This window comes from Kwoniella newhampshirensis, chromosome 4 (genome assembly GCF_039105145.1).
Source record: "Kwoniella newhampshirensis strain CBS 13917 chromosome 4, whole genome shotgun sequence".
NCBI lineage: Eukaryota > Fungi > Basidiomycota > Tremellomycetes > Tremellales > Cryptococcaceae > Kwoniella > Kwoniella newhampshirensis.
In genome coordinates, this window is record NC_089958.1 from 152,691 (window position 1) to 165,948 (window position 13,258).

Genomic DNA, 13,258 nt, shown 5'->3' on the forward strand with positions numbered 1-13,258 from the left:
GGTTAGTTAGACGATGATCGATGCGAGATCCGATAATGCAACGACACCGCATATCGGGTGTGGTCCGCGAGAGTGGATGTTGCGACATCCCGCTTCAGTACCACCATTTAGGGACAAGGGATGAAACACATCCACGTGAATGCATTGTGAATGAGACCTTGCTTTCTTATTTCCTAGGGTGAAAGTCGCTTGACCGTCCATTCTCCATCACTTCCCTCGGGACGAGTGTATCTGAATCGATCGTGTAGTCGAGATGGTTGACCTGACCAGAATTCTACCTCGCTGCGGACGAGAAGAATGAGGTCAAGTCAGCCTAATCATATTTAGTACTGGTATGCATGATTGAGATGGAATGAATGTGCAATTGACGTGTCTGACGGAAAACCGCGAGGGATGTCTGCGCCAGCCCAGTGTGTTGACGACACGTGAAATGAAGATGCTCCTCTTGCCGGTGTGCACGCCCGGGCTACGAGCAATGGCGATCTCCCTTCGGAATTCCCTTTGGCAGAAGGGCAGAAAAAAGACACTTGTACACAGATGGCGACTCCACTCACAATGGCAAAACCCTCCATCCTCCCCAGTGTTCCGGACATTCAACCTCTGTCCCCTCCCACCTCTTCTCCGTCTTCTCCACCCTCTCTTCCAGCGTCTCTTCCCCGACCTCTGTACTCTGTTCACTCGCCCAAGCCCCTATCTGACTCCCCCTCGGTCTCGTCCTGAAATACTCGACGCTCTCCTCCCTCGAAACCTTTTCCACCCTGCCCACGACTCTTACGGACCTACTGATCTCTCTCCAGTAGAAGGCCAGCGAGGCATAAGGGTTCGCGGACAGTTCGCGGGATTTGCGCGAATTGTAATTTGTGAAGAAGATGAATCCTCTCGAATCAACAGTCTTCAGTAGGACAATGCGACTGGATGGGATACCGTGAGACAAGGAGGTGGAGAGGGTCATGGCTTCGGGTTCTTTGACGAGAGGTGTACCTTCCGCAGGAGATAGAGCCGACGCTAGCCATTGGTTGAATTGGATGAGAGGGTTGGGGGAGAGATGAGACGGAAGGAGTCGTGGAGTCTTGTATTGGTTGTGACTCGTGAGATGGATATTGGAAGGCGCAGAAGATGGATCGCTGGGATGGGTATCGGTGGATGTCGGCTGAGGAGCAGGTGTCCCGTATAGATGTTGGGTCGAATTCGACATCATGCACGTGTGTCTTGGGATAGATGGTAGTCTGATTGTCCGGATGATAGTTGAGCTGGTGCGAAGCATAGGACGGTCTGTTGTGGAGGATACGTTCATGCTCAATCGAAAGAGGTCATGTCGATCGGGCAAGATCGCTCGCTCCTTCGTCCAACGCTCGTTTCAGGTCGGACAAAGTGGAGGGAGACAATTGATTCCGGCGGCGATGGAGTCAGAGGTCGAGTCGGAGGCCTCATATTACAGCATCTCGACTTGCGACAGAGGTAGGAATGTATATACATGTATATATGTCTATCAGAAGCCGACACTCGGCCCTCTGAACCTCGTAACAATTCGACAATCCTCCTAGTTGCCGCATACATCAGGCCTGAAATGACCATATTGTCATCCTGCTGCCCGACACAACACCTAATCACTCTCTTCACCACTCTCCTCCCTCTCCTCCCTCAACGCCATCTCGACCTCCTTCCTCTTCTTCTCCCTGACCTTTCTCTGCAATCTCATCCAGTTTCCGACCGGAGTGACCTCCACACCTTGTCCTTCCAGGAATCGGTCGACCTCGCTCCTATCTCTCGGTGCGAAACCAACATTTCTCCTCTTGGTCTCGATGAATGTCTTGGTCGCTTCTAGCTTGTCCACGAGGGTCTTCAACCCTGACACGACTTTCGGTGATCCCGCCGATCCCTTCTTGATGTGTTTCTTGATGGTGACCACCACAGGAAGGACGAGCTCGGGGAAAGCTATGTTCGTCGAGATCACAGCGTGATACTCTCCCAAAAGGTAGACGAGTTCCTCTCCGAGTCCTTCTTGGAATACTCTTGTCTTGGGGTACGCCGCAGGAGCTCGGATGACGTATTCCAGATCAAGAGGTTTGAGGGTGGCCTTCTTAGGGTTGGAACGTCGGAATTCGGTGGAGTCAAGAATCTCAAGAAGGAAAGGCGATAAGGGGATGTAGGTGCCGGTGAGTGAGATGATACGGATCAAAGAGTGTAGGATGTGGAAACGGAGCGGGAAGTATCGCGATGATGGGAGGAGTCTGGTTTCGAAGCACAATGTCAGACTTAAATCGGGTTTCAAGCAAAGATCACCTTACCGAATGACACCCAGAGCGATCTGGACCAAAGGATAGATCAAAGGCTTCAGAGGGCTTTCTAATCCTGCATTCTCCTTCTGATTCTCAATGCTCGCAGCTCCAGCCAACACCTGACTCCAGAAATCGATGCAATGGACAAATTGCCAGTTGTACACGGCCTTGAATGCCTGTTGGTTGTCACCCGCTTTACCTGTCGTACTGGATCGAACAACATTACGAAGGTGAACGGCGAGCATTCGGATGAAACCAAAGGCATGTTGGTATGAAAGGTTAGGAGCCAATTGATAGAGCTCGGAAGCGGTGTTCTTCATCAAGTTGAGGGACGGTAGCGTATGAGGAGTGGTATTGCGCAATGGGGGAAGAAGCGATCTGTAGATGTTCTGCAAGATATAGCATGAGCTCCATACAGATCTGCAAGTATTGGCTCTACACTCACTTTCAGACAGAGGTCTTTGACGGCATCATCTCCAGCAACGAAAAGCTTTCTGACCGCCAAGAAAGACGCTATTCGCACACTGTCGCTAGCAGACGACCAAAGATCAAGCAGAACCTTAAGGTAAGCTCGAAGATGCTTCCTAGCGCTCATTATCCAGGGAACAAGCTTGGTGCTTTCACCAACGGCGACAAGCAATAGACTGCCGGCATCTTCCTCGGCAGATCCGCTCGAGATACTAGAAGGCGTGCTGGGCAAAGACTTGATGAGATGAAGGAGGGTAGAGAAGTGAGAGAGGATGAGTCTGTTGAGGGACTGGTTGGGCGTTTTGGTTGGCTGAAGCTTGCTATGGGGAAGTCAGTACTGCGTTCCAGCGAGTGGTCTATATTTCACACTCACACCTTGCCGTTGACGAGCGTCTTGTAAGGGAAGTGATGAGCAACGACAACCGGTGTGTACTTGAGAGCGGTAACGACGAGCTTGTTGAAGACTGTGAATGAGTTAGTAATCGAGCTGCTAATTCTCAAAGGGAACCAAAGCGAACGACCTACCTTGAGCACTGTCAATGGTGTACCTTGTGTCTAAGCCAGTTCCCTGCTCTCCATCATCTTCGTTCATGTGTGCTGCTGCTCGGAAGGCAATCAAAGTCTTTCGCAGTGATCGGATGGAATGTTGCTGTAGGGATCCATTTGTCAGCTATCACTCCTAAAGTTCGCAGCTCACCAGCTGACTTACCTTGAGCATACCCTCTTGCCATTGTCTCAACATCTTCATCGTGACGCTGATCTTCTTCCTTCCAACTTCTTCCTCGTCGTCGTCGTCTTCACCATCCTCCATATCCTCATCCTCGTCACTTTCTGCCATCTCTTCGTCCTCGTCCTGCTTGCCCTTGCCCTTTCCTTTCACTTTCGAAGCGCCCTTTCCGAACTCCAATAGATCTTCGTCGTTCTCCTTTAGGTATTTGAAGAATTCCGGGTCCTTCTTTTCGAGATCCTTCATTGCCTTCTTCATAGCTGCTTCGTCGAGCAGATCCGCCTCTTCTTCATCCCCTTCCTCGCTATCGTCATCTTCCTCGTCCTCTTCGTCCAGTTCCTCGAGATCCGAACCCTCGTCGGCATCGGCGTCCAATCCACCTGCACCGAAGAGTTCCTCGACAGTCTTGGCGACACCACCTGCTCTCCCTCCCACACTCCCAGCACTGAGCTTCTTCATCTCCCGATCATCCTCATCATCTTCACCATCATCGCTCGCGTCTCCTCCGTCCCCTTCGTCGTCCTTGGGCCCACCTCGTTGTTTCTCCCGTTGAGCTTTCCGGTCATCGGCCTTTCGTCTCGATTGCTGATGTTGTCTCCTGGCTTTGATGGTGTCCTTGAGCTTTCCTGACGAAGCGAACTTCTTGAAAGCCTTTGTTGCTTTGGCCATGTTGTTCAGGAGGGGTTTGTTACTGAGCAGTAATGAGCGTACTGTGTGAAAATCAAAACTATGAGACTGTGGATTGAACTTTTGAGAAATCTGCTGATACGCGGTGGAGGTGGAAGATGGATGACCGCCACACAGGTTGAAATCGCCGCAACGCCGACCACCAAGAGAGGTCAGGTGGAGGTGGTCCACCCTAGTAAGGGGGACGGGAAGAAGAGACATTACGTTTGCATTGTGTCAATAGTAATAACAGCCCTCATCTGTGATCATTCCTCGATTCCCGGGTCAAGTGATGCATCATCACTACCGCACAAGAGCGATTGTGGCCCGTCACCGTAGCGGCAACTCATGACATACTGCCGTTCCTTTAAAAATACATACTGAAAGCTTCTCGAGGTCGGGGATGTTTAGTGCGTGTTTCACTTCACCCTCCAGAGCCACATGCGCACGACACAAGGATCGACGTTTTCGCTCTCGGTCGGACAAACAACGCGGAGAAGGACACCGACTGGCACAGGACCGCTCGAGGGCTCTAGCTCCGATTCGATAAGTCTTGGGGACTCGTGACCGGTGGACAACAGCACGAGGCGGCATAATCGTCATATATCTTCCAAGAGGATACCCGTCGACGTTCATTTCGTCCCCCAGACAAACCCACTTTATCTCGACCGGGCCAGTTGCAATTCCAATCAACCTCCTCTTCGACATTAGACATATCGAAATCATACTTTGGACCACCAAGCAGATCACCGTCGAGGCCTCGAGCGTCTCCCGTTGTCACACATCATGCTATTCTCTTCCTTGCTTTCTGTTGGTGGTCTCCTTCTGCCTTCCATTCATGCAGCTCCAGCCTATGTACCGCGGTCCCCACTCGCTGTCAGGGATGCTACGACCACACCAGGGAGCACACGCGTCCTCTCCCAACAACCGGATTTCTCAGGTGATGTGACCAAATGTGAAGGTGAGTGTAACTGAATCCAAACACTCTCACTGCCACGCGCTGACATCTTCTGTTTTCGCTAGGTTATTCTGTCCACTCAGTGGAACATACATCCACCGGTGGGATTTGGGCCACTTTATCGCTTCTCGCCGAGTGTTCGGCATACGGTACCGACATCCACTCTCTGGCTCTCTCAGTGGAATACGAAACTCCCACCCGTCTCCATGTACACATCTACGACACGCATCTCCATCAATATCAACTTGACAACTCAATCTTCCCTCGTCCCAATGCTACCCTTTCCGGCTCAGAAGCTTCCCACAAATCGGACCTCAAATTCGAATACGAGGAAAAGCCCTTCGCATTTTGGGTGACGAGGAAGTCTGATGGCGAAGTCTTGTTCGATACGAGAGCGAAGGGCATTCCGACATACGACGATACGATCCAGATCGAGGGTGCTTATAGCAATTATACCGTGTTACCGGCTCATCCGTTGATATTCGAAGATCAGTATCTTCAGATCTCATCGAAGCTACCGACAGGCGCGAACATCTATGGTCTCGGAGAGGTCATTGTGAGTGCTTTCACTCGATTTTACCATGTTTTGCGACCTATGTCAGAGATGATTTGCTAATTCCGAACATTTCGACCCAGGCGGGCTCTGGCTACAGGCGAAATGAAAGTGCTACGGTACAGACATTCTGGACGAGAGATGTGGGAGACCCCGTGGATGAGAACATGTGTGAGCTGAATGACGTGAAGGCACCCGACCTCAGCTGACGACACCTTCAGACGGTGTACATGCAATGTACATGGAAGTACGGTACAACGAGAAGTTGAAGAGATTGCAATCTCACGGCGTGTTTCTGCTCAAGTCAGTGTCCGGCTCGATCTTGTGTGGACCCAGACTGATCTGTGTGTCGGTTCCTAGCTCCAACGGCATGGATGTCATCCTCCGAGATGGTGTCATCGAGTACAGAGCCATTGGAGGCACTCTTGACTTCTGTGAGTGACATTTCCGATCTGTTGCTGTACCGCTGACAAGTAGCATGTATGCCTGCACAGACTTCCTCTCAGGTCCCAGCCCGAATGATGTGGCCGCTCAATATGCACACACGGTCGGACTGCCCCAGGTCATGCCAGAATGGTCGTTCGGCTTCCATCTCTGTCGCTGGGGATACACCTCGGTGAACGATACGAGATCGACAGTAACGAGGATGCGGGAGGCGGGTATTCCTTTGGAAGTGTAAGCTGCCTTGTCTCTACTGAATAGAACCTCGAAGCTTATATTCACTCCCCTGAAGACAATGGAACGATATTGACTGTGAGTTGGCTTGCATCGACATATACTATCTGCTGACTTGAGCTCAGGGATGAGACACTACCGCGAGTTCCAATTCGATCAGAATTACGACCCCGCCGAATACAAGGCGTTCGTCGACGAGCTTCACTCGAATGGACAACACTATGTAAGCTTAGAGCCGCGCTTTCACAAGCAAATTCAGCTGACGACTATCTCAGATCCCTATCATCGACGCCGCAATAGGTATGTTTCAGTCCTTGTGCCTAGATAGCGTACTGAATGTTTGTAGGCATCCTTTACAACGATTCGGATTCAGTAAGTCACTCGACTCCATACGAGCTCGTATGCAAGCTAATCCAGTGTGCAGTTCGATGTATACGAGCGAGGCCACGAGCTCGATGTCTGGATGAAGAATCCAGATGGAACAGAATATGTCGGTGCGGTCTGGCCCGGTCTTACCGTGTTCCCAGGTGAGTGTTCGAATACTCGTTACGTCTAAACCAGGGTAGGGTTGGAAATCTAACGCTTTACATAGATTGGTTCAATCCAAACATGCAAGGCGTGTGGAACGAGGCATTTTACAACTTTTCGCAAGTGGTGGACTTCGATGGTAAGTCGCAGGTTTCCTGTCAGTCACAAAGGATGGTGACGATGACCGACCCCAACCGCAGGTATATGGCTAGATGTGAGTTCCGCGGCCCAGACATTGCAGGTTCAGCGTCAAACAGCTGAAGTCGTCGTAGATGAATGAACCGTCCTCTTTTGTCGACGGGTCCGCTACGAATTCGACTATCAGTCTGAACGAGACTACGATTGTTCCTCGTGAGTGACATTCTTCTTCGCTGTATTGTGTCAACGAAAACGAAACTGATGAATTCAATCAGCGAATTATACCCCCTCAAGTCCACCAGTCGACTTCCCTGAAGGCTATTGGCCGAACACATCTGGACTCAGCGGTAATGCGGTGAGTGAATCGAGTCATCATACCTATACTCTGCGTCGCAGGCCAAAACTGCTCGAAACTGATTAGGAGTTGATTTAGACTATTGGCGGATCCCTCACATACGGAGCAAACGGTTCCGCTCCCAAGAACGAAGCTCTCCGACGCGATCTGTCGAGCACAGACATGGAATCCGCCAAGAGGCAGATTGGAGGGTATATACCCACCATTCCATATGTGGATGAACCTCCTTATCCGATCAGGAACCAGGCGGGAAGGCTATCCCGTAACACTGTCAGCCCAAACGCTACGCATTATGGGGGATTGCAGGAGTACAACGTTCACAAGTGAGGTACCCATTGAGGCTGAAAACCTGAATCTGACGTTGAAATCTTCGCAGCGTTTGGGGCACGATGGAGGAATACGCCACGAATAATATGCTCCAAGCTCTGAAACCCGGACTACGACCTTTCATTGTAGGGCGATCTACCTTTGCCGGCGCAGTACGTATCTTCGAGCCTCGCACGCTGTACCCCTAATTCGTTTCCAAGCTGATCGCATAGAAGGGTCGAAAGACGGCCCATTGGCTGGGTGACAACTACTCTACTTTGTAAGCTTTTCGATTTGAGATCAATCGCCTCACAGCTGATCGCGAAATATCAGTGCGTACATGAAGCGAGCCATTCAAGGCGTCTTGCAATTCAATCTTTTTGCCATTGTGAGCAGCTCTGGTACGGTGCACGGGTTTCAGAACGCTGAGCTGGACTGCGTATAGCCCATGGTTGGACCAGATACGTGAGTAGCCAGCCTTCTGGAATGAGAAACACCGAGCTGACACCTCTCAATGAATCAGTTGTGGCTTTGTGAGTTGCCTGCTTTCCACTTAATTTGAGAGTAAGCTGACCCTTTGCTCAGAACGGAAACACGGACGAAGAACTCTGCAATCGTTGGATGCAGCTTAGCGCATTCTTCCCCTTCTACCGAGTGGGTGTTGCTTCCAACTCTACATATCACAATCGCGTACCGCGCTAGACACATGCTGACCATTTGTTCCATGATCAGAACCACAACACCAAGTGAGTCTCAGTCCCATGCGTTGCACAATGTTACTAATTGACGATACTTGATCGTAGACAAGCTATCAGCCAGGAGCCGTACATCTGGGACTCGGTTCGAGATGCTAGTATAAAAGCGATTAAGGCGAGGTATGAACTGCTGCCTTACTGGCAGACACTGTTCGCAGAGGCAGCACATGGTGGAGCGTAAGTCGGTCGGTCTCCCGTTGCTACGAGTATCTATTCTGCATTCCCTCTTGTCCTCTCGGCGCTGACCCTGAGATGTACCTCTAGCCCGCCAGTCCAGCCACTCTTCCACGAGTTCTCGTCCCCAACATACCTCGCAATTGACGCCCAATTCCTGATCGGTCCCTCAATTCTCGTCACACCTGTTCTTCAACCAAACGAGTCGACTGTGTCCGGTCTTTTCCCTACATCAAACGGCGTGTTTTGGGTCGACTGGTGGACACACAAAAAGGTTGACACCTCAGGTGGAGAGAATGTTACTCTGACCTTGCCGCTAGGCGAGATCGGTGTTCATGTAAGGAGTGGAAGCGTGATCCTAGTCTATGACCAAGCCGGGTATACTATCGCGGACACAAGAGAGGGCGGGTACGGGATTTTAGTGGTCTTGGATGGAAAAGGATACGCAGAGGGAGTAGCGAAGGTCGATGATGGTGCCAGCTTGCCAGGTAAGCTGACTGATAGAGAGGATTTTCGAGCTTTCCAATTACTGAGTAAACTCAAAATCAGTCACCGAACAGACGTGCTTGACATTTACCGCTAAAAATCGTTCATGTTTGACATCCGCCCCCAACGGGAACTATACCATCGGAGGGAAGTTGAAGACGATAACCATTGTAGGGGTGTGGAAGGTGCCAAAGAAAGTCACATTCAACGGACATGTGATGGATGGCCACAAGGTGAAGTATGATAGTCAGACAGGAACCGTCAGGATCAAGGGCGTGGAGGGTGATCTGAGCAGCGGATGGGAGGTGAAGTGGTGGTGAGCGAGTTGTATCCATATCCGCCAAAACCTGTTCTCGGATAGTCGGACCCGTAAAATTACCGAAACAATGAGAGACAGTCGCAAGGACACTCGAGACCCAGATCATTGATCTCAATGAACATTATGCGTATGATATGACATGCATATGGATGGTATACATCGAGTCTGAGCTTTTCTCTATCATACGTACCAGCTGCAAAGATAAGCTGTCCAGACCTATAAGCTAAGCGGTAACTTTACAGGTTGAGGATATTTGCCACCCGCTCCCACGTGGATATGCAGCTGTGATCTGTACGTCCACGTCACGATGAGCTCACAGTAAAGTGAGCGTCGTCGTGTGTTATTGTAAGTGTTCACTTCCATTGTCATCCATGTTTCACACAAGGTCTCACCATCTCCGCTCACGAGAACGAGGTATCCGGTGGATGTAGGAGGCCCCTCGAACGTATCTCAACCCCTCGAACGTATCCCAACCCCTCATCCGATATCCAGCCAAGATAGAGCTCGGATTTTGTTAGTGATTGATTGTTATCGGAATCCCTCATCTGGTTCAGGACAGCTAGGTTTTTGATTATCGACCATAAAGCCTGCCGAGCCGGTCCAAGCATCTCCCCTCACTGGATCACTATCCATCGACCTCGACCCATCTCATATATTGAACCCGTGAAGCCTTCCCGACTCGACAGCGCAACCAAAAATACATCCGCGACCGTTAGCCAAGATGGTCCCCCGTCTCGTACTTTACGGGACGGCGTCCACGATGCTTGCAGGAGGGGTGATCTCGTCAGCGTTGCATACTCGTGCGAACTTTTATGCGGCGGGTGTGGCTATCGGACGAAGTAGTGGGGCTTTGATGGTGAGTTGGTGGTCTGGACGGTATGCAAGTACGCACCGGGAGGGTTGAGAGCTGGTTCTGCTCGTGGAGGGAGAGAGCCATACCGGACTCCTTAAATCTGTAGTTTGTCTGGATCAACTTCAGAATTTTCTATCCTCTTCCTATTACTTCCGACAATCTAGCACAGAAGAAATCAGCTGATGTGATCTCGATTTCTCTTAGGTCCTCGCAAACTTCGCACTTTTCAATGCTATCTGTCTCGGGATAGGACTGAAGAAGATCTTCTTTGGTCAACTGAGAGCTATCGAGTACGAGGTGAGTCTTTCGCGCTTTCTCATCTCTCTCCGCCCTTCCTTCTGACAATATCATTGCGTAAGCAAATGATTGGGCCTTGGTCTGTGATAGGGCTGATCAGGTTCGATTTTGGTGACAGCACCTCTTTGAGAGATTATGGATCTTCTTGACCGAGAGTCTGTTGGCGTTAACCATCTTCAGGTGGGTACGACATCTGTCGTAATGGGCTGGGCTCCGAAAGTCTGGACAGAAAAGATAACTCTCATCCAAATGCTGTCGCTGACCTTTCACTCATTCCGCAGAGACGACTTTTCCGCACCTTTCGCGCTCATGTATGGAATGCTGCTGTTTCTCAAATGTTTCCATTGGATCACAGCAGATCGAGTGGACTACGTGAGTCTTGTGACCTACAGCTGCTCCTTTATGCTTCTCGGAGCGATCGATAGCTGATGACTCCTGATTTCTCCAGATGGATCAGATACCCCCACCGGGCCCTCCTTCCACTTTCCACCTCAGAATTGCCCTCATTATAGCCTTCCTCACTCTGTTCGACATCCTGCTGGTCACCTACTCACTTGAGAGTATCCTCGTCAATGGCGTTTCCTCCATGGTTCTTTTCGCTTCCGAGTTCACCATCCTCTTAGCGTCAATATTGGGCACGTCTGCGAGGTACGGTGTTGGTATCATCGACCTTGGTCGAGCCGGGGGAAGGGCAGATGCACCTAGCTGGGAGGCGAAGAGCATGTGGCTGTTCTATGTGGATCTGGCTGTCGGTACGCCTCCGTCGTCCTTCCCCCAAAATGGTAGTAAGCTAATGATGATTGACGATGTTCAGACTTTGTTAAGCTTCTCACTTATCTGACATTCTTCACTGTGATCCTTCTTCACTACGGTCTTCCCCTGCACATCCTTCGTGACGTGTACATGACCCTTCGATCTTTCATGTCCCGCTGTGGCGATCTCATTCGATATCGACGAGCGACCCGGGACATGGATGCGCTATATCCTGATGCAACGGAGGAAGAGATGGAAAGGCAAGGAGACAGGACATGTATCATCTGCCGAGAGGAGATGGTCCCCCGAACTCAGGCGGAGCGTGAGGGCTCGGGAAACAGAGCAGATGGAGAAGGAGGACCGAATGAGACGCCCAAGCGATTAAGCTGTGGACATATATTCCACTTCCATTGTCTGAGGAGTTGGCTGGAAAGGCAGCAAAGTTGCCCAACTTGGTGAGCTAACGTGGTCTCGATGTGAGAAAATGGACATAGCTGACAATCTCTTACTACAGTCGTCGAGACGTCCTTCACTCCGCTACCCAGACCCGACCGGGTCCACAAAACCATCGAAATCCACCACCTCCGGCCCCAGGGGCTGTTCCCCAGCCACCCAACCCTGTCGAGGTGATGCAACAGAATTTCAACGAATACTTCCGCCTTCCCGACATGCCGCTGCGGAATGCGCCTGGGCTAGCAGTACCGGCGCCTAATGGACATGCACCACCGCCCGCCACTCGAGTAGTTCCGGAGGAAAGAGAAGATCAAAGAGTGCAAAGAGGGATATGGGGTGGTCCTATCACTCCTGGACGATTCTTTCCTGCGCCACTGGGTGCCGCGCCGCGCGTTTCGACCTCGTCAAATAGTGGGCAACCAGCCGTCGGTCTCGGTGCTGGACCTACGCCAAGACGATCACCGATCTCGACCCAGGCCGCCATGCCATCCTTACAATCACCTGCATCTGGCCGTCCTACCACTTCGGCGCTGTCGACCCCTCTCGCATCCGGATCAGTGACACCTTTCTCTTCGAATCCTCCTACAGTGTTTAGGTCGACTGGAACCGCACCACCTCATTTAGAATCATCAAATGAAGTCGAGGTCAGAAGGAGCGCCAGTCTGGAAACAGATGCACGGAGACAAGCAGCAGAGGCGGCTCTGAGGCGGATGGGCCTGGGCGTCAGTGCCGCGGGCGAGGTGATCGGAACGCCGTCAGGGCCAAGTTTTATCACGGAAGCCGGAGGTAAGGGCAAAGGCAACGAGAAGGACACATTGGCCGATGAGTGGAATGCGAAACCAACACATCTACCGAGACTGAGTACGCCTGTGCGAACCGCTCGGGCACACTCAGATCAATCAGAAGTGTCAACAAGAATACCGGGATTGGGCAGGGGGGTATTGGAGATGACGCCTGAAGGGACGAGGAGAGGGTTAGACGATAGATTGAAAGTGCTCAGAGAGGTAGATGAGACTTTATGGGGATTGGTCGGTGAATTGATGAGGCTGAAGAGTGGGTGGGAAGAGGAAGATAGGGCAGTGTCAGGTGCCAAGGGTGCAGAGATGACGGACGACGGGGATGTGGACGAGCTGGTCAGTGAGCACGGAGGAGAAGACGGGGTCGGGGTGGGAGAGAGTAGTACATGATACACATACACGCATACATGCATGCAATCATCATTGAACATTTGTCAATATGCCAGTGTCAATGGTGTGTGTGCCTCGTCGCAATTCCAATGATACGACTGGTACTGTATAGTATGGACTCGGAGATGTAAGATCTGACTCTTTCGACCTCGACATATCTACCACGTCTAAACCTCGAGTTGGGACCGGCTTACACTTTTGTCCGATCGTGAAGTGGAGGCTGATCGTTGTTTATCCGTTACATCATTGTGGACGACACCTCTTGACACTACCTCCGACATCTTGGAATTGTAGATTCCACACTTCGGCTACGTGAGTAGATCGCAAA

At 51.2% G+C, this 13,258-nt stretch overlaps 4 protein-coding genes across 4 annotated transcripts; 2 read left to right on the forward strand and 2 right to left on the reverse strand.

Moving 5' to 3' along the window:
• Positions 1-173: 173 nt before the first annotated feature.
• On the reverse strand, positions 174-1,195 carry IAR55_002061 (pyridoxamine 5'-phosphate oxidase; the record flags this gene model as incomplete). Its single annotated transcript, XM_066945178.1, has 2 exons — positions 174-282; positions 555-1,195. 2 exons carry the CDS (start codon positions 1,193-1,195, stop codon positions 174-176), a joined length of 750 nt encoding a protein of 249 aa, XP_066803867.1.
• A 408-nt stretch (positions 1,196-1,603) lies between these two features.
• IAR55_002062 (uncharacterized protein) lies at positions 1,604-4,143 on the reverse strand (the record flags this gene model as incomplete). Its single annotated transcript, XM_066945179.1, has 6 exons — positions 1,604-2,231; positions 2,289-2,668; positions 2,725-3,067; positions 3,121-3,211; positions 3,273-3,396; positions 3,457-4,143. The coding sequence occupies 6 exons, from the start codon at positions 4,141-4,143 to the stop codon at positions 1,604-1,606; spliced, it is 2,253 nt and encodes a 750-aa protein (XP_066803868.1).
• Positions 4,144-4,926: 783 nt separating this feature from the next.
• Positions 4,927-9,388, forward strand: IAR55_002063 (uncharacterized protein; the record flags this gene model as incomplete). The annotated part of the gene is made up of 26 exons (XM_066945180.1): positions 4,927-5,101; positions 5,164-5,654; positions 5,735-5,822; positions 5,873-5,954; positions 6,012-6,085; positions 6,146-6,326; positions 6,385-6,404; positions 6,452-6,549; positions 6,602-6,626; positions 6,673-6,698; positions 6,751-6,853; positions 6,919-6,993; positions 7,055-7,068; positions 7,127-7,205; positions 7,268-7,347; positions 7,426-7,670; positions 7,724-7,826; positions 7,890-7,933; positions 7,987-8,041; positions 8,099-8,118; positions 8,177-8,186; positions 8,239-8,307; positions 8,386-8,399; positions 8,457-8,585; positions 8,673-9,070; positions 9,132-9,388. 26 exons carry the CDS (start codon positions 4,927-4,929, stop codon positions 9,386-9,388), a joined length of 2,955 nt encoding a protein of 984 aa, XP_066803869.1.
• A 720-nt stretch (positions 9,389-10,108) lies between these two features.
• Positions 10,109-12,930, forward strand: IAR55_002064 (uncharacterized protein; the record flags this gene model as incomplete). The annotated part of the gene is made up of 7 exons (XM_066945181.1): positions 10,109-10,243; positions 10,445-10,537; positions 10,656-10,717; positions 10,819-10,909; positions 10,986-11,289; positions 11,352-11,745; positions 11,805-12,930. 7 exons carry the CDS (start codon positions 10,109-10,111, stop codon positions 12,928-12,930), a joined length of 2,205 nt encoding a protein of 734 aa, XP_066803870.1.
• Between the last annotated feature and the right edge of the window lie 328 nt (positions 12,931-13,258).